Source organism: Nuphar pumila, chromosome 16 (assembly GCF_984573655.1).
Source record: "Nuphar pumila chromosome 16, dmNupPumi1.hap1.1, whole genome shotgun sequence".
NCBI lineage: Eukaryota > Viridiplantae > Streptophyta > Magnoliopsida > Nymphaeales > Nymphaeaceae > Nuphar > Nuphar pumila.
Window position 1 is genome coordinate 4471394 of NC_143264.1, and position 20742 is coordinate 4492135.

Genomic DNA, 20742 nt, shown 5'->3' on the forward strand with positions numbered 1-20742 from the left:
GTTTCCCTTTCCTCTTCATTGTAGTTGTATCTTGCTTATTTTGGTTAGAACAGGACTTGGGTGTTTGATTTGGGGGGGTGGCTTTTCTCATGGAAAGTCACTCATAAGTTTGCATTGCCAGTTGAGGCACATAAAACAACCCTTTGTTTGCGTGAATAAAATAGTGCCCCTTAGATCAATGCAGCTTGTTAATAGCAAAAATTTTGAATTTTGAGCTAAATGTTTGATGAAGAATTGCAGTGGAGAATAATTTACTTGGGAATTTGGAGGTTAATATTTGATGATGAATTGCAAAAAATTCTTTCTTCTGTCAAGAAATTCAAAATCTCGCGAAAATAACTTTCTTGATAAAATATCGCTGTATTTTTAAAATACCGTGATGTTTATCTTTTTCTTTTTGTCTTAATTTCTTTCTTTTGTACTTCAACAATGAGCCCCTCCCGACCAGTGTCTTTCCCTTTGCTTTGTCTCTGCACCTCTAAAGTCCGAAACCCTAGCCCCCCTTTCTCTGGTGGTGTTTTTCTGCATGAGGTGGCATCAGGCATCGGCAACGGTTTTTCAGCATGGCGTGAGGCATAGGTAGCAGTCAGTGATGAGTCCATGACTCCCTCTCTCTCTCTACAACAACAACAACTACGCCTTCATCCCAAAACAATTGGGGTCAGCGATATGAACCAAAAAAGAAATTCATTTTGGGTCTTCCACATGAATCCTTTTCCTCCAATCATTTCTATCCAACGCCATGTCCTCGGTGAGGTTCAAAGCATTCATATCCTTTCCTATCATCTTCATCCAAGTCTTCCTAGGCCTACCCCGACCTCTTTTAACTAATATATTTTCCCATTTCTCCAACCTTCTAACTGGAGCATCATTAGGCCTTCGCCGAATATGTCCAAACCACCGTAAACGATTCTCTCGCATCTTATTTTCAATGGGTGCAACACCTACCTTCTTACGTATCTCTTCGTTCCGAATCTTATCTTTTATTGTATTTCCACACATCCATCTAAGCATCCGCATCTCAGCTACACTCATTTTTTGAATATGATGTCTCTTGGCAGCCCAACATTCCGTACCATATATTAAAGCGGGTCTAATAGTCTTCCTGTAAAACTTTCCCTTCAACCGCAATGGCATTCTACGATCGCACAGCACTCCAGTAGCACTTTTCCATTTCATCCACCTAACCTTTATCCTATGATTTACATCTCCATCAATTTCTCCATACTTTTGAATGATGGATCCCAAATATTTGAAATAATCATTCACCGGTATATCTTGCTCACCAAGCTTCACTACACTCCCATCACTACTTCGTTGCTTACTAAACCGACATTCCATATATTCAGTCTTACTCTTACTCAACTTAAAACCTCTAGCTTCCAATGTCTGTCTCCATAATTCTAACTTAGCATTAACCCCAGCTCTAGACTCATCAATCAAAACAATATCATCAGCAAACAACATACACCACGGTACATTTTCTTGAATTGATCTCGTAAGCTCATCCATCACTATTGCAAATAGGAAAGGGCTTAAAGCAGATCCTTGATGTAACCCAACCGTTATCGGGAAATTGGTTGTCACCCCTCCACAAGTGCGGACATTGGTTACTACTCCTTCATACATATCTTTAATTATACTAATGTACTTGAGAGAAACACCTTTCTTCATCATTGTCCACCAGAGAACGTCCCTAGGTACTCTATCGTATGCCTTCTCTAAATCACTAAAAACCATATGCAAATCTTTGTTCCTCTCTCTATATCTTTCAATAAGTTGTCTAAGAAGATGTATAGCTTCCATAGTTGATCTTCCAGGCATAAAACCAAATTGATTCTCCGATATCATGACAACCTTCCTCAACCTAGACTCAATCACCCTCTCCCAAAGTTTCATAGTATGACTCATGAGTTTTATACCACGATAGTTTGTGCAATTTTGTATATCACCCTTATTCTTATATAAAGGCACCAAAGTACTCTTCCTCCACTCATTAGGCATCTTATTTGTTCGCCAAATCAAGTTAAAAGATTTGTCAACCATTCTAAACCTTTCTCTCCCAAGCATTTCCAAGCCTCGATAGGTATACCATCTGGGCCAACTGCCCTTCTTGATTTCATTTTCTTCAAAGCCTCTGCAATTTCTTTCTTTTGAATCTTGCGCATGAAGTCACGATTTATCTCATGAAAAGGAATGGAGAAGTCTCCAAGATCTTGAGCATGACTATCATTAAAAAGCTTATCAAAATAATCTTTCCATCTCTCCTTAATCTCCTCATCTTTGACTAAAACCCTTTGCGTTTCATCTTTGATACATCTAACCATACCCAAATCCTTCGATTTCCTATCTCTCATCTTTGCAAGCCTATAAATATCCTTCTCGCCTTCTTTGGTATCCAACTTGTCATAAACCTCCTTATATACCTTAGCCCTCGCGTTTCGAACAACTTTTTTAGCTTCCTTCTTTGCTATCATATACTTCTCCAAAAAAAAAATAAACAAATTTCAGAAACAAACAAAATCTTTTGATCCTGCGTATCTGTATGGGTTTTAAAGACCTTTAGTTTGGGGTTGATATGCAACTCTGTCAAGAAAAACTGAAGAACTGTGCCTATTTGATATGGTTGTTCAATGAGATGCCCTAAAAGATGGGGTACTTGGAACAGAAACATAGATCTCAATTTTTTGGAGAGGAAAAAGAATGTGCTTCTTCTTCTGTATGCTAAATGGCAGTGATATTGATTTGGTGTATAGGTGTTGTATTGCCTTTTTAACATTATTGTTTAAGGCACTACATTTGAAAGTGAGAAAGATGTAGGAAAAGTGATACAAAGTGGGAAAATTCGTATGTTTTTTTCGACCCTTTCAATTAAGAGACTTTTTCGCTGAAAGAGTTTTTCTAAAAGATATACTTTTTAATAGAAAACATTCTGCCATTGGGGGGTGTAGGAATGTTTGCTTCTTTAATGTTAAACAACGTTTGTGGACCACAAGAAGTACTAAAAACCTTGGAAGAGAAGAAGCTTTTGTATGCCCCAAAGGGGTTTGGCATAGTGGGATGGGACCTAGGCTGCTAGGCAGGTTTTCTAGGTTCAAATCCCATGGGTGTCACTCCTTGTGCAAGCTGAAGCGTGACGACTCCCTAGGGGCAAGGGGTAAGCTCACCAAATTTTATGCTGCCGGGACAGTGACGGTAAGTACATCAGGCAAAGCCAACACGACTAGGTCTCTTGACCGATACGTATTGCATCAGCAGAAAAACAATACGCTTCACCCTTGAATTGGCTATTTTTTAATAAATGTAAAAAATACTCAATTATTTTTAATGTTATTTTAATAGTTTTAACATGTATAACGTTCTGATTCACACTTAATATTTTTAAATTAGTTTTTGACCGATTCGCTTGAGTATCATTGGTATTGATTGATTCACCTGAATCGTCGTTCAAACGATACAGGATTGAGACCGATACAACATTGATTTGAACTTGAAACCCTTGGGATATGATAGTAAGACCCGATCATCCAGCCATCTCATTCAACCTCAGTTGTTGAAAATGACCCAGGAGTCAAGGATTAAAAGTTATGAAAAAATTTATGTGGAATCCTCTTGTTTGGCAACACCATCAAAGGGCTTTCATAGAAAATTTAGAAAGAGATTTAGTAATGTTTTCTTGTTTGTGAAGTAAACTAGGTTTTGAAAGGAACAAAATGGATATGAGTTTCCCTCTTAATTTTATGATTCCACTATTTTTTTACATGATTTCTATTGTTTTAACCAGTGTTGTCAGTATCGGTGCGTATCAGCCTGAATCGGCCCACATGTATTCGCCAGAAATTCGATACTATACTGACCTAAATCGGCTATTTTTAGTAAATATGAATAATAATTTAAAATTAATTTTTAATAGCTTTAACACGTGTCACGTTTTGATTGACACGTAACATTTTTTGATCTGAACAATTCACTTGAGAATCGGTATCGACAGATTCACCGGAATCGTTAGGTGTCCGATTCCGATACCGACAACATTGGTTTTAACACTAATGCAGTGTTGTCAGAATCATATCGGACCCTGAATTGATTTTCAAAATGATTCAGGGATTCTGATTCTGATTCTGAACTAAATCGACCAATTTTGAAAATGTTTATGGGACAGCTGGGCACTATTGTGGCACCCCAGTGGGTGTGACAATTCTGTCCTGGATGCATCAGTCCAGGACGAGTTGTCTTCAACTGCTGTGTCCAGGGTATGGTTTTTTTTTTTATGACAAGGAACCTTCGCCTAGAACCGAACCACTTGATGAGCCCACCCTCCTGTGAGGTAAACCCCGAGTAGAGTCACCTACACCAAAACTCTTATGGAGCCCACAATTAAAGGCATCCTCGGTGAGAGTAGAACCTAGGGTGAAGGGGTCAGCACCTTCACCCCAAGCCCACACGTTTGATTGGCAAGACTCAACCGTCTGCTGAGACAACTGCATCACTTCTTAGTGGGTCCCACACCCCTAATCTAATGCAAGACTCTTGCATCCCAATACCCCACCCCTTTCCAATTAGGGATGTCAATGGATCAGATTTTATCTGCTAACCCGACTCATTTTTAGTCAGATTTGGTAAGCCAAAACTACGTCCAATTACAATCAGATGGGGATATGGTTTTGATTTTTTGCTGAATCTTTCAATATCAGAATATGGTTACATGTAAAAACCAGATTTGATGTGATCTTTTCATCATCTGACTCCAAATCCAAATCCAAATTCTCTTTACCAACATCCCAACAGCTGAATCCGGAATTGGACACATCCGACCCGAATCTGAACCGTTGACATCCCTACTGCCAACTCTTGCATCCCAGACGCTTTCGTCCAGGATGCCTGGGATGCAAACATACCCTGTATTGTCATGACCCGATTCGAAATCCACCCATGAGTCCATGACCTATCACAAGCCAGACTACTACAATGGCCCCAATTGCATGAGACCCGATATACAAAACCAACCCATTTTAGATTCAATAAGGAAATCATAAGTGGGTTTCAGCAGGCTAGGGTTTAGGCAAGAGAGAGAGAGAGATTCGAAATCCACCCATGATTAGGGGGGTGTCAACGGGTGAGGTTTGGTTCGGATTCAGGTGGGACCAAACCCACGTTTGATTTGAGATGTTAGTACCGAGTTCGGACTGAGGTCCGAATGGATCTACTATAAGAGAAATCATGCTTTGACCCTATAAGGATTATATGAACTAGACCTGGACCATACCCCATAAAATAATATTCTTTTATCTTTTTTATATTGAAAAGTTTCGGATCTTATTTGGTAACTCGAGTCGGGCCCGGGTCTGGTATGAAATTTCATAAACCATACCCAGCTCCATATATTAATCGGATCCTTTAAGTCTGGCCCGGATTCTAATTGGACCTCTTTGTTTATCACCTGTCCCTATAGGTTTGGCACGGGTCGGTTTTGGGTCAAACCCGACCCATTGACACCCCTACCCATGATCCATCACAAGCCGGACCACTACTATTCCCAAATTGCATCCGACCCGATATGCATACCCGACCCCTTTTAGATTCATTAGGGAAATCAGAAATGGGGTTTAAACAGTCTAGGATTTAAGCAGGGCTGAGAGAGAGAGAGAGAGAGAGAGAGAATGGGGGACAAGACGGCTAGGGTTTCGGCTCTGGACATGCCGGACGTCCCAATGGGGCAGTTGCCGGAGCATCTCGAGCTCCAGAGGACCCGCGTCATCTGCGCCTCTGACGCTCCCATTCATGTAAGAAAATTTCGCTTATTTTTTATTTGTGTTTTTTAATTTTATTTTGGGTGTCTGTTGGAGTAGGATTTTTGAGTTTCGTGGCCTGTTATGTGATTGCATTTTTTTTGAAATAGGGTAAAAGTTGAAGATTTTCCTTTTTTTTCAATTGGTTTATTAAGATTGGTTTCTTGATTGATTTGCTTATATGGGTTTGATTTTTTCTTTCGTTTTTTCACTTTTTAGTTTTAGTTTTCTTTGTTGGTATTTTTTTAGGTTCTATTAGTTTAAGTGTTTCTTGTGATTTTGTATTTTTTTACGGTTTCGGATATTTTCTCTTGTTTTGGTCTTAGTTATATTTTATAAAAATTATAAATTACAGTATTTTGTTTCTATTGTTGATAGATTGGCTATCGATTTGAAAAGTTATTGGTTGTTTTTATTGTTAAAATGTGTAATTTTCTCTTCTACATTTTTTGTTTTATATTTATTTGTCGTCTATGAATTTCATTTTTTTGTGTGAAAATGTTATGTTGGTATGCGAAGACAGAAGGCATACAATATTCTGGAGCATACGCGATGATGGACATCGATAACAGTAAGGGAGTTGATAGATTCTGCAAAGATTTTAGAGTGGAGATAACTAAACTTACAGAGGACATGATTGAGTTTGATATGATTGGGATCGACGCGTCACTGGCTAATGCGTTCAGAAGGATCCTCATTGCCGAGGTCTGTTGCAAATTATCATGGTTATTCTGAAATTGCCGCAATTGTGAATCTACTAGTTGTATTGAGTTTTTTTGAGCTTCTTTCAGTTTGTCTCCTTGATGGTAAACTGCATTAGGGCATGCATCTGAAATATATGTCTTATCATGTTTATCAGTTCCTGAACCATTGTGTCGTTTGCAAAGCCAAGTATTTGTTGTTTGTGTTCTGAAGCTGAATTTGTTTGATTTGCATCTGTAATTGGGATTAACTTCATGTTAGTATTGTCAGAAGTAGGAAGGAAATGCCTTCTGCTACATATTCTGCCCAGCCATAAAGACTTTTCTTAGGGCATTGTATAGGAGGTGGGGTCGATGGATAGGGAAAAAGTCAAGGTCATAGAGGAGTGGGAACAATCCACCAAAGTCCTTGAGTGGAGGTCCTTCTTGGGCCTAGTAAATTCTTTTTGATCGATGGCAATACCTTATGTGAAGGAGGCCCTTAGTGAAGAGGTGGGCTCGTTCTCTAACCGCTGCTATAGTGGTGGTGAAGGGTCTCGTTCCATAGCAGTAATGATAGACTCAATGAGCTGCAGGGACTCCCTTCGTGTAGTAGGCGCTTTAAGCAGCTCTCACGAGTGCAGCAGCCATGTTAGTGGTGATGAACAGTGGTTTGGTAGTGATGACTCGTTTTGTAAACTCCCATCGTTGACATGTTCCGTCAAAGTGGACAATACCTGTTTGATTGTCAAAATTGAGATTGATTCCTACTTTTTGGTCAATTACATAAAGAGTAGAGTAGAATAGCTGATCAGCAGCACCCTCTATGAGCTGAAACTAGTGATGTGGTGCTTTGCATGGGTAACTACAGTCAATCTCCAAAATTGAGGACAGCTAACAAGAGGAATACTTGTGTTATTGTTGAGTGGGCTTTTCATCATTTACAAACTGCTAGAATCCAATGCATTTTTAAAATGGATGACAATTACATACATTATGTTCCAGTTTTTTGTAACTCATGGCTTATGAATGTGGTTAGAAGTTGATAACTACATTTTGGATTTAACTTAAAGCATGATTGTGATTGTTGAGTTGGTCTCTCAATATTTAGTCATTGATGGATGGTGGTTTCCCATATAATGTTGTGTGCCACATTTCACATGTCACATTTAGAATCAGAGTGTACTCTGACAAACATGAAATTTCACCCAAAACCATGACTTTTGGATTTACTCCTATAGTGTATGCTAAGTTATACTTTTTGCATAATCTCTCTTGAGATTATGAATTCATCCAAGTCATATGAGTTGAAAAATTGTTTATGAATTGACAACGATCTTAGGGTTTTACTTGACTCAGGGAATTACAAGCTCTAAATTGACTCTGTTTATCATATTTTTTGTACTAAAAATTAAAACGCATATCTCAATATTGTGTCATTTAGGTTGTGCTATCAATGTCTAATTGATGGTTGCACAAGACTTGAATTTTATGTTGATCAAGTGTGTAAGGCAGATTGTACTTTTAGCATTCAGGTATTGCTTTTACCGAATTTTCTAAACTGTCTTTGGATGTTTGAATATGTCTTTGGATTCATATGTTTTAGTTTTTCTTTTTCTTTTTTTTTGTTTTTTGAGCACAACACATTTTATGTTTCCAACAGGTGAAGATTAAAAAATAAAAGTTGTTTTTATGTGTGTGTTCATCATCTGTGGTTATAAATTTTGGATTCTTCCGTGTCAAAGTTTATTGTGCCGTTCTTGTTTGATCTCAAGTTTCTCATAAATCTTTCTTTGATTGTAGGTTCCAACTATGGCTATTGAAAAAGTCCTCATTGCAAATAATACATCGGTGGTTCAAGATGAAGTACTATCACATAGATTAGGTTTAATACCCATTAAAGTAGACCCACAATTATTTGAGTATTTGTCAGGTATTGTCACTAAACCATTGTATTTTATCAGGTTTTGTGGATGTATGCACTTGCAAACATGAATTTACAATCTTATATCCCATAAACAAGTTCATTTTTTCTTGGCAGAAAATGATGTTGCTAATGAAAAGAACACAATCGTTTTCAAATTGGACGTAAAATGTAAAAGAGGTGATCCTCGATTGACAGGTGTGTTAAGATATGATTGCAATAGTTCCTTTTCCCCCTTCAGTACTTCCTTTTGGCAAATTCAGTCGTGTGTAAAATTGGCAATAATTTGTGATTTCATTACTTCTACAGTGAAGTCTGATCAACTTCAGTGGCTGTCTAATGGGAGTGAATTTCAGAAGGAGACGTCAGATTCATCTTCAAAGCCGAAAACATACACTTCATTTAGTTGTGATCAAAGAATATTGCCTGAATTTTTGAGCAATCCAATCACTGTTAAGCATCCTGACATTATCATTTCTAAGCTTGGGCCTGGTCAGGTAGTAATACTGCAACTTGTGGTTCTACAAATTGTAGTTGGTAGTAGTTAAGGGGATTCATATAATGCTTTTATATGTACTAGTAATGTGCTTGTGTGCTGCACCAAACTGGAGAGAGAGAGAGAGAGAGAGAGAGAGAGAGAGAGAGAGAGAGAGAGAGAGAGAGAGAGAGAGAGAGAGAGAGAGAGAGAGAGTTTGGCAATTTTTTAATTTAGACAAAAGATGGTTTGAGTGCAAATATATTGTGCCTAAATAACATTAAACCTTAATGAACCTCTCATTTTTTCTTCTTCTTTTCCATCTCTCTCTCTCTCTCTCCCCTAGACAATTTGATGCATAAAAAATTGGTGCAAAGTTTTTTTGCATGATAAGGAAGATATATGATGATTTTCTTTTTTGGTTCATATCGCCGACCCCAATTGTTTTGGGATGAAGGCGTAATTGTTGTTGTTGTTGTTGTTGTAAGGAAGATATATGATGCCAAGCATAAAGAAGCAGGATCAGAATCATACTTCATTTTTACTTGTCGAACTCAACCTAGACCAATTGAGGAGGTCGTAATAGGATCTCCAAGTCATTCTTATGCAACTTGTTTATTTGTATGACCTACATTGTGATTTTGGTTAATTAATAATTTGTTTGTGCATTGCGTGAAAGAATAATGAATTCTACTATAGTGCTCAATTATAAATTAGACATATAAGATCAACTAGTGAAAGTTGGTTGCAACTAGCAAACATTTTATCTTTATTTCATAAAACTTAAACATTTATAATTAAATAAAAACTTGTGTAGTTTTTTGCTTTTTAAGTAAACACAAACTTGCCTGCAAACTATACATGGATTTCAAATTCACAATTTGAAAAAACACAATGATTGTAAGAGTATATACATACAAAATATTATAATGTTCAAATGATACATGTTTGTTCACTTTGCAATTTCAAATACACTTGCAAATAAAAAAAATAATCACATGTCCTACTTATTTTGAACACAACATTGATACAAAAATTAATTATAACCTATTCTGAAGGCACATATATGATCAATATTTAGTGTCCTAATGACATTTATGCATTTATATATATATGAGATATATAATATGAAGTGAGAAAGTAGGCGATCCGTTGCTAATTTTGCCTCAATTTCCCAAATAGGCTTCCAAACCTCCATAACAACAGGTTTATTATCGACATTACAGTGTATCTTGTTGTCTTTTATGTTGTTGTCTTTTATGTTGAAAGCAAACAAGTTTGTTGACTTTAAGTGTTGATCAATATAATCCACAAGCAAGCAATAATGATTTTCTATAACTCAATAAAAAAACATGTTTAATCTATTTAATATATACATGACTCGAAGACTATTACAAATGGGAATAAGAGAAGTCGTATAAGCTCCAACTGATACAATTAGTTATGTTGTCGCTTTTCATCGTTTTCCCAAACAAGTTAACAACCTTTCAATAGTCTCGTCAAATAGCGTGACTTTTGAGGTTCCTATCGTGTCCGTTAATATTGCAATAGTGAAGAACTTGAAAAGCAATGAATTAAAAGTTGTAATGTTTTATAAAATAAAAAGATACAATACATATTAATCAACATAGTGATATCTTAATGTGCAGTATTAATTTGATTTCCATAATGAGTACATATTAAAGGATTATTAGGGGAAGCTCCAACTCTCTTATTGTTATTTGCACAATATTAAAATGATCCTGATTTTGATTTGATTACATTTGTCAATCTTTCCAAAGTACAACTGTGAAATTGATTTTATAGATTTCTCATATGTACTCTTTGTAACCTATCAACGCTTCATACTTCTTTACATGATAGAATCTTCTGAGAAGACAACTTCACTTGCATGCCCCTAATTTTTTTAAATTAAATATTTATGTCTTATTGTTGTATATAGTATATATATATATGCTATAAAATAAATTTTATTTCAACGTCTTACTATTTATTTATTGTTGTAGTTTCAATGTCCATAGGATCCTAGATTTTTTAATCTTGACATGTGAAAATGACTATTTTTTGTGCCGCTATCATCAAGCAGGTGCAACAAATGATCAATATGAATTAAATCTTTTTTAAAAATAACCTTGATCAATGTCACTAAAAAAACAATAATAGTTAATCAATTAAATCAATAATTCATAAAATTCTTGAGATGGTAAAAAACATGATATATTTGGTATGAGTTTCACGTATGTTTCATCTATTAATGTTATTTCTCGAAAAGGTCTATCATTTGACATTGATTTCTCGATTCCAACAAATGTTAATACAATCGCATTTGCATATAGAAATATCAAAATATTAGCTTACTCTATAGAAAAAAGGATATTTAGAGCAAAAATGGACTTAAAATATCAACTATTAAATAAACATGTACTTGGGTCAGTCCTTGCATTTGCTTACTCTATAGAAAAATGATTGTTTTGCAGCTTTGCTAAAACATTTGTGCTATTGAATATTCAGTTTTTTTTATGTTATTCTAAGGGTAGGGGATGATCGAGAACCAATCATATAATGACTTGATTGAACTTTCTCAACAAATAGTTATTCATCATGAAAATGATGCTGATAAAATTACATAATTAATTAATATGATATTTTCTTCTATTACAGGGAATGCAAATGATTGATAAATCGTGTAATTTTAACCATAAGAAATGATTATGCTAATACCATAAACTTAGAGGTGTTGAGATCATTTCTTGAAAAGGAAGTTGAATACTTTAGTTATGATTCAATTTCAAAAGATAGCCAACATTTATACCAACAAGAATTGATGAATTCTATAACTCCAAATTGCATGCCTTCTTATATATTTGAGTTAAACGTAGTTGCCCTATTATGCTGCTAAAGAATCTCAATTAATCAATTGAATTATGTAATGGTACGATATTAATATATAGATATTTTAAGTCTAATATTATAGATGCAAAGATAGCTACTGGACATCATAAAGAAACAAGAATTTTCGTACCATGCATTTCTTTGTTTTGACTTGAAGAAAGTAAATTATTCTTCAAGCTAAAAAGAAACAATTTTTAGTTAAGCTTGCTGTTGTAATAACCATTAATGAATCACAAAGACAAATACTTTAAAATGTTGGCGTACATCTTCCAAAATCATTTTTTCTCATGGCCAACTCTATATTGTTTTGTCAAGAAGAAACTATGCTTCTTCACAAAGGAGTTCACACACAATACCCTCAAAGGGGTATTCTCACAAAAGAGATAAAAAATATTATTTTATTGATCAAAGAAATGCAACAAAATGCATTGTTACAAGTGAGGGGTTTCTACCCTTTTTATTCACATCATAGAATACCTAAGAGACATTGGAGCTGGTCCAAGCCGTTGGACCTACTCCAACGTCTCTATTTTGACTAGTCAACATTATGTTGTCTAGTTCAAATAGACCAAAATAAAGCTAACTAAACTAACTAACCTAATACTTAGTTACAATATATATATATATATATATGACCTAAGTCACATGGGTGCGTGTTCAGGTGCGGGGATGTGGCACTTTAAAAAACCTTGGGTGCGGGGTGCGGCAGGGCAAAAATGTACATATATATAATTTTGAAGTTTTAGCAGTTAACAACAGTAACACTATATATATATATATATATATATATATATATATATATATATATATATATATATATATATATATATATATATATATATATATATATATATATATATATAAGGGAATCTTGACAGTTTCAAGGTTGGCATAGTCAGATAGACCATTTTCTTAGTCAACTATATGTCTTGGACTGGTCAAAACAGGGGTACATTAACCAGGTTATATGAACATATACATGCTTGAGTGATTCAATGTAACTTCATATTTCTAACATTAAACCTTCCACAGCATGTGTCATTAAATGAGTTATGAAACAAACTGCAGCAGAATTATGACCACGCAACAGAAACTAAAATCGAGTACAAACTCATATAAGCATACACCTGTACCAAGAGCAACCAGCAAAAGAACTTGAATGAAGAGAATACCTTGTGTTTCTTGAAACAGGAAAGTGAGCAACTGCACCTTAAAATATTGACAAATCAATAACTTCTGTAACTTGGTAGATCTTATAATCCTATGAACTGAACTTAGATAATGAATTAATCCCATAACAAATAAATTAAACCCATTACATGCCCATAACATAGCAACACATTTTAAGCAATGGTTGATAGAACGACTTTTCAAAAAAGATGAAAGTAACATTTGACCTTAAGTCATCAAGCATAAGCAACTACTAAAATAGATTGTAAACGAAATAAAAAATCAAGAAGCTCCACAAAATCCATTTTAGCATAGAATCAAAAGCCCTAAAATCAAATAGTCAAAGATCCCCCAAAAATAAATACAAATTTCATTAACTATATACCTCTATAGCATCATCAATTCATTGAAAAATTTCGGAATGCCCAAACCCCCAAATAACATTATTGAAAAAATTTCGGAATGCCCAAAACCCCCAATAATATTATTGAAAAAATTTTGAAATGTCCAAAAAGCCTATTAATAAAAAGTTAAAAACCCTAGATACTAATGACCCACGTATAATACAATCAGAGAGAAGAGAGACAGTGAGAGTGACGAAGAGCGAGTGAGAGTGACAGAGAAAAGAGAGACTATGAGAGAGACAGTGAGAGTGACGGAGAGAAGAGAGACCGTGAGAGTGTCAGAGAGTGAGAGAGAGCAAGTCGGAAGGAGACATACATGAGAACTGAGGAGGAGCGGCCGGAGATCGTCGGCATCAGCATCGGCTTCAGGAGGATTTTGCCCTAATCCTTCTTCTCTCACTCGCTTTTCATCGAGCGAAAAAAAAAATTTAGTCTAAAAATTGGACCTAAATGACCTTCAGTGTGTTGACCGCACCTAGGGTCGTGTTGACCTCACCCGGTGCTGCACCCGCGTGCGGCACCTGCTTTGCTGAGTCCCTGTGACTTAGCATATGACACATATATGTATATGTACATAATATATATACATACATATCTATGTATGTTATATACAATTTAACAGTTGTTACATAAGGGTCATATTGTAAGAGGTTGAATAGGAAAATTCTTTAGATATGTTTTCAAAGATAATAAGGTAAGTCCACACAAAACTCTATTGCACTTTTTTAAAAATAGATTTGTAATATTTTTTTATCATACTATATATTTTATTTTATTATCTCTCAATACATTCCCACAAAATGGCAATTTTCAAACAACTATTGTAGGATTTTATTATTGAAGGTGTTCATTTCGATAATAGAATAAATAAGTTGTATAATGAATTATTGGAAGAGAAAATCTATTCTGTATCAAACTTTGAAGTTAGAGAAACAAACCCCCAACTCTGATTTTGGAATTATTGATAGTATTTGAGTAAAAATTCACAATTAATATTATCATTTAAAATACTGAAGGTGATTACTTAAGTTTTACATATTCAAAAAGCAATTTGGTAAAAATAAATTGCGTAACATCAAATACTTCAATATACTTAGGTATGTATAAAGGCAACAAATATTTTTATATTTTAAATTTTTGTAACAATTAAATGTTTATATGTGTTTTCTTTTTCTTAATGAAAGACTAATTTTCTGATATTTTCTATATGCAGATGTGATTGTATATTTTAGCATTTATTGAAATCGAGAAATCCATGCCAAATGGTATACCTTCTTGAGAAATAACATTAATAAATGAAACATATGTGAAACTCATACCAAATATATCATGTTTTCTTTTACTATCTCAAGAATTTTATGAAATATTGATTTAATTGATTAATATTATTGTTTTTTAGTGATACATTGATCAAGGCTACTTTGAAATGAGATTTAATTTATGTCGATCATTTGCTACATATGCTTGATGATAGGCATCCAATAATCATCATTTTGATAAATGCCAAGATTCAATTGTTTGCTAGTACACTATTTTTTCAGAACAATGAATTAATTTATTCTAACACTTTCAACTAAAGAGTTTGTTAAAATGCTTAGTATCATAGTTAAAAACAAATGCATCCTATGGGCATTGAAACTATAACAATAAATAAGTGGTAGGACATTGAAATACAATTTATTTTATAATATATATATATATATATATATATATACTATATACAATTGTCATACATGAATATTTAATTTAATAAAATTTTAAGGTCATGCAAATGAAGTCGACTTCTCAAAAGATTTTGCCATTTAAAGAAGTATGTGACGTTGATTGGTTGCAAAAAGTACATGTGTGCAATCTACAAAATCAATCAAATAATTGTATTATCAGAAGACTAACAAGCATAATCAAATTAAAATCAGGATCATTTCAATCTTGTGCTAAATGCAAGAAAATAGTTGAAGCTTTCCCTAATAATGCTTTGATATGCACTCATTGTGGACATCAAACTAATACCACAAAATTAACGAATCACCATGTTGATTTGTATGTATTGTATCCTTTTATTTTATAAAAAATTTTAACTTTTAATTCAATTTTTTCAAGTTCTTTATTGTTGCAATATTAACTGATAAGATATGAATCATGAAAGTCACGTTATTTGATGAGGCTATTGAAAGGCTGTTTGGGTAACGACGAAAAACAATCACTTAACCAATTATATAAGTTCAAGCTTCATGGTTGGACTTTTCTTATTTTCATTTGTAGTACTCTTTAAGGTACATCTATATTGATTATTAAATAGATTAAATATATATTTTTTAATTGAGTTATAGAAAAATCTTTATTGCTTGCTTATAGATTATATTGATGAACAGTTAAAGTCGATAAGCTTGTTTGTTTTCAACATGAAAGACAACAAGATGCACTATAATGTCGATAATAGACTTGTTGTGGAGGTTTGGAAGTCTATTGTGAAATTGAGGCAAAATTAGCAAGCAAAGGGTCACTTATATTCTCACGTCAAAAATTAAAGGTATTATATATCTCATATATATATATTAGTGCATATAAATGTTTTTAGGACACTCAAAATTGAGCATATTTTTGCCTTTAAAATCAGTTATAATTTATTTTTGTGCCAATGTTGTGCTCATAAAATAAGTAGGACATGTGATTAATTCAACTTTTTTTTGCAGGTGTATTTGAAATTGCAAATTGAACAAACATATATCATTTAAATATGATAATATTTTGCATGTATACACTCTTAAACCTATGTTTTTTTTTCAAATTGTGAAATTGAAATCCATGTATAGTTTTCTGACAAGTTTGTGTTTACTTAAAGGGCAAAAACTAAACAAGTTTTTATCTAATTATAAATGTTTAAGTTTTATGATAAGTAGACGGAATGCTTACTACCAACTTGTACTAGTTGATGTTATATGTTTAACTCATAATCGAGCACTATAGTAGAATCCATTATTCTTTCGTGCCATGCACAAACATATTACTATTTAACCAAAATGAGGATGTTGGCCGCACATATGACTGAGTTTGCATAAGAATGACTTCCTACTTGACATACATCTTCAATTGGTCTAGGTTGGACATACTCTGATCTTGTTTATGCTCAGTATCATACATATTCCTTATCATGCAAAAAACTGTGCACCAATTTTTTGTGCATCAAATTGTATAAGTGAGAGAGAGAGAGAGAGAGAGAGAGAGAGAGAGAGAGAGAGAGAGAGAGAGAGAGAGAGAGAGAGTTCTTTTCAGTTTGGTGCAGCGCATGACATCCCCTTTTTGTGCTATGCTGAGTTATTGGTAAAAATGATTTTATGTATTCACACACATTCAAACGACATGCACTTATATTTTCTATTTTTCTAATGGAAATTCTTGTGTTCATGTTGTTGTAAATAAGCTTAGTGTGTGCTCATTTGGGATATAAGTAAGCTTTAGTTGGCCGTTGTTTGTTATCATTCAAAATTTATTTGTGTTTTCCTATTTTTTGGTTTGAGGACAGGAAATATAAAGATGATTCTGTTGACATTCTTCTTAAATAAACATTGTCTTGATAAACTTTTCCAGTGGATCTTTGTGGGACTCTGTCTACAATACACCCATTTCTGTTTTCAGGCTATTGAACTTGAAGCCCATGCTGTGAAGGGGATTGGAAAAACTCATGCCAAGTGGTCACCAGTGGCTACAGCTTGGTATAGAATGCTTCCTGAGGTAAAACGATAGCCTTTGTATTTCTCTCCTATATGTTAAGTGGCCTTAAGAAATTGTCACCACATTTTGGCGCATTAACTCTGGTATTCTGTGCAAGGTTGTGTTGCTAGAAGATGTTGAAGGAGATACTGCTATAAAGCTTGTGAAAAAATGCCCTGTTAATGTCTTTGATATTGAAGATTTGGGTAAAGGTCAGTTGAGCTGTTAATTGATTGTTAGAGGACTTTCTTTATCACAATTAGTTTGGCAGTTGTTACAAGCCCATAGATTTGAGTCATTTGACAATCTGTATTCTGATGTAGTGTGCTCTCTAAGAGTTTTGCAAATAAAGCTTCAGCATGTATTTATTGCGTTTGTCCTTTGGTGTGGCCTAGAGATTGGGTCTTGACAGCATTTCTCTCATAAAGCTAGTGGGAGCCTTATAATCTTTATCTACTCATTCAAATGCTTTCCAATATGATCAGGTTGTGAAAGAGTCCGCAGTTAGGATAGAAAAGGGCTCATGGTTGGGCAACTAATGTAACAAATTATTAAGACTCAGCACATGATTTTACATTTGTACCTTCAAAGAAAGAAGGAAATTCAGAAGATCTGGATCCTGTCTGTAGGTGCTCATTTTTTTTTTTAAGTTTGGGATTTAGAACTTTAGAATGCATTTAGATTTGTCAGCCCCATTATATGAAGGTAACTATGCATTTTATGCTGTTCAAACTTGATGGTATAAGCCCAGATATTAACTCTAGGCTGTTGAACCTCAAACTATCGATTATCTGCACCTTTACTAGGACCATATTAAGCTTGCAGTTGTTGGCAGTTGTCTCTCTTATATCCAGAACCTTGTCAATCTTGTGGAACATTAAGAATGCCTAGCTTGTTTTTCCCGCATACTCTGTTCACTGTTGTTTCTGTTCCTTTCTCTCTCTTGCTTTTGTATCTCTTATGTTAATAAAGTTTCTCTTCTCTGTTTCTAAGCCCGCAAACATATACATGCACATACAAAAAGTTGTTTGGTCTTTGAATGATACAGTTCAAATATCTTGTCCTATATAGCTGTTGCATGCACGATTCATGTGATGGTTGGATGTTAAAGTAAATCCATCTTAACTGAGGGTTGATTGCAATCTATCACACATATACAGCTGTGGCTGCAGGGAGACACCCATTTTTATGCATATATTACTTGTAAATAAGGGGACATGGAATGGGAGACAAAAAATGGAGTGTGACATGGATTGCAATTTTACTGGGGTGCTATCTTGCAGTTTTACTGATGAATCAAAGAACAAGGCATATACCAGTTAATGTATTTCTATTTTTATGTTTTTCCAAGTACTGCAAGAAAGTTTGCATTTTTGTTTATTTGCAATTAAAGTATTTTGACAGGGCAAAAAAGGGATCTCTGACCTAGACCTTTGTCATATCGGTAAATCATTCTGTTTATATGAAAGTTTTCTGTTTTCTTGAAAAGAAGATAGAGTGTTCCACTCAAGTGCTGGTTTTGTCAAAAAGATACAGATGAAGCCTAGACTATTTTTTAAATGCCCCTTATAGTTTCTAACAATTTCAACTCATTTTCAAAGTGCTTGCTGATGTTCATGAGAAGCCAAATTGCCCGTATTCTATGAGAAGAAGCTTGTCGTGTGAAAAAGTGAAAGAGAGGGTAAAAAAAAACTAACTACTCAATTTGGATGTTTTCTTTGTAGTTTTTCTTTTGACCTGTTATGTTGATAGCAATGGTTGCCATAACTTTAATCATCCATTACTGTTAATTATTCTATTTCATTATGCTGTGCCTACTGTGCTTTTCATGAATTTTACAAGTGTATCTTGGCATTCGCTAATTTCTATTGACATGACAAGGTGCTTGGAAAATGAGCAGGTAACAAAAAGGCAGTTGTTTCCAGGCCACGATCCTGCACCCTGTGCCGAGAGTGCATCCGTAAAGATGAAAAGGAGACACCTGTGGTTGATTGGGAGAAACTTGTGCAACTACGTCGTGTCAAAGATCATTTTATCTGTATGTGGCATTGACCCACTATTGTTACTGTCTCATTGAGTTGTCCTAGATTGAGTCTGAGACTCCGAGTCAAGGTTCACAAAGACTTGGAGGGATATACCGCCGGCCTTTGGCGGACTTTGGCAGGTTCTCTTGAAATGCATGGAAGTCAATGAATGGTCATTGGTGCCAGTACTGATCCCCCAGTGAGCCGATGTGCACTGAACCTTCGCATGAGTTCTGTCAGACTTGCTTCTTGCCTCCATGATTTCATGTTTGGTTGCATCTGATGTGATTTCATGTTTGGAATTTCAATCCATCTGGAATCACGTGAGATGGAATCACATGTGATTTCAAATCACATATTCCACCTTGTGATTTCAAATCACATTCAGTTTCTCATTTTCATTTTCTAATGTTTTGTTAGTTGTGAAAATGAAATTCATCCTCTCATTTGCACGAGGTTCTGAATCTCACGGGAGGTTACCAACCATGCCCATTTCTAATTAGGCGTGCAGACTGATATTTCCAGTTCAGTAATCTGGTCATAAGTTAGAATAAGAAGAGTCTGCTTGACACAATCTCTCCAAGAACTGTGGTCTTTTGAACTAAATTCAGGAGAGATTGAAAAGAAACACTAATTCTTATATGGCTTTGCTTGGCAGTCACAATTGAGTCAACTGGTGCATTGCCTCCAGAAGTGCTATTCACTGAAGCTGTGAAGGTACTAGAAGAGAAGTGTGAGCAGGTCATTATTGAACTTTCATGAGCATACTGCAAGCACGTGGAAGGAAAATGAAGATGTTGCAATGTGAAGTTGTGAAATCTATTTTGCTGTTATCTTTGTAGCATATCAGTGAAATTTTTGACTGGGTAGTTCATGTACATACATATTCAAATATACATGTTTGAAATGTAACATATTTTTACCTAATGGGAGTTTTAGATGCGCTTCTGTCCAATTAAAGCACTTTTTGTAACATATTGAAGTGTTGGATGATCTCTCCGTTTGGTAAAATATGTACCTTTGATGGCTTAAAAAAAGTATGTCAGCTGCATTATGGTTATATAATCCTTGCTTTGCTTGCCTTCAGTGACTTGCACGGAATCCTGAATTTCAATCCATCTTGGTGAAGTAACAGGCTCACTCAATTAATCAAATGGAAAGAAACATCTATTCTGCCCCCTCAAAATTGTAGCTTTTTTGGTATTTTTTCTCACATCTAACACTATAGATGTGATCTATAGGTTTTGTTTAGTGGGAACCTGCTTTTGGATAATCGGAATCTGACCTGTATACAGGTTTTTCTGGTGATATAAAATCAATGGCTATGAAAGAACCAAAAATTTTTTACTCATAAAAGTACATTTTTTTGTTGAACATTTTTTTGTTGAAAAAAATATGATTCAAGAGTCAATTTTCACTAAATCAAGCATGCTAAACACATCTAACTGTTCAGATCTATCATAAAACATTTCAAACTATGAGTTTGAATGAGAAAATGGGGCCTAATATGTCAGTTCATATATATATATATATATATATATATATATATATATATATATATATATGTATATATATATATATATATATATATATATATGGGGGAAAGTAGGGAAACTAGAATCCATAAACCTGCAAAATATGTAAACTGGTATGAACATAGATTTTTCATGGGT

The 20742-nt window shown here is 34.6% G+C and overlaps 1 protein-coding gene across 1 annotated transcript; it reads left to right on the plus strand.

The window, feature by feature from the left end:
• The first annotated feature begins 5659 nt into the window (after nt 1–5659).
• LOC149812727 (uncharacterized) lies at nt 5660–20082 on the plus strand. Its single transcript, XM_089992018.1, has 9 exons — nt 5660–5783; nt 6309–6494; nt 8273–8402; nt 8511–8591; nt 8703–8890; nt 16971–17066; nt 17164–17257; nt 18946–19083; nt 19728–20082. Exons 1-9 carry the CDS (start codon nt 5661–5663, stop codon nt 19829–19831), a joined length of 1140 nt encoding a protein of 379 aa, XP_089848144.1. The 5' UTR covers nt 5660; the 3' UTR covers nt 19832–20082.
• Nucleotides 20083–20742: the final 660 nt, after the last annotated feature.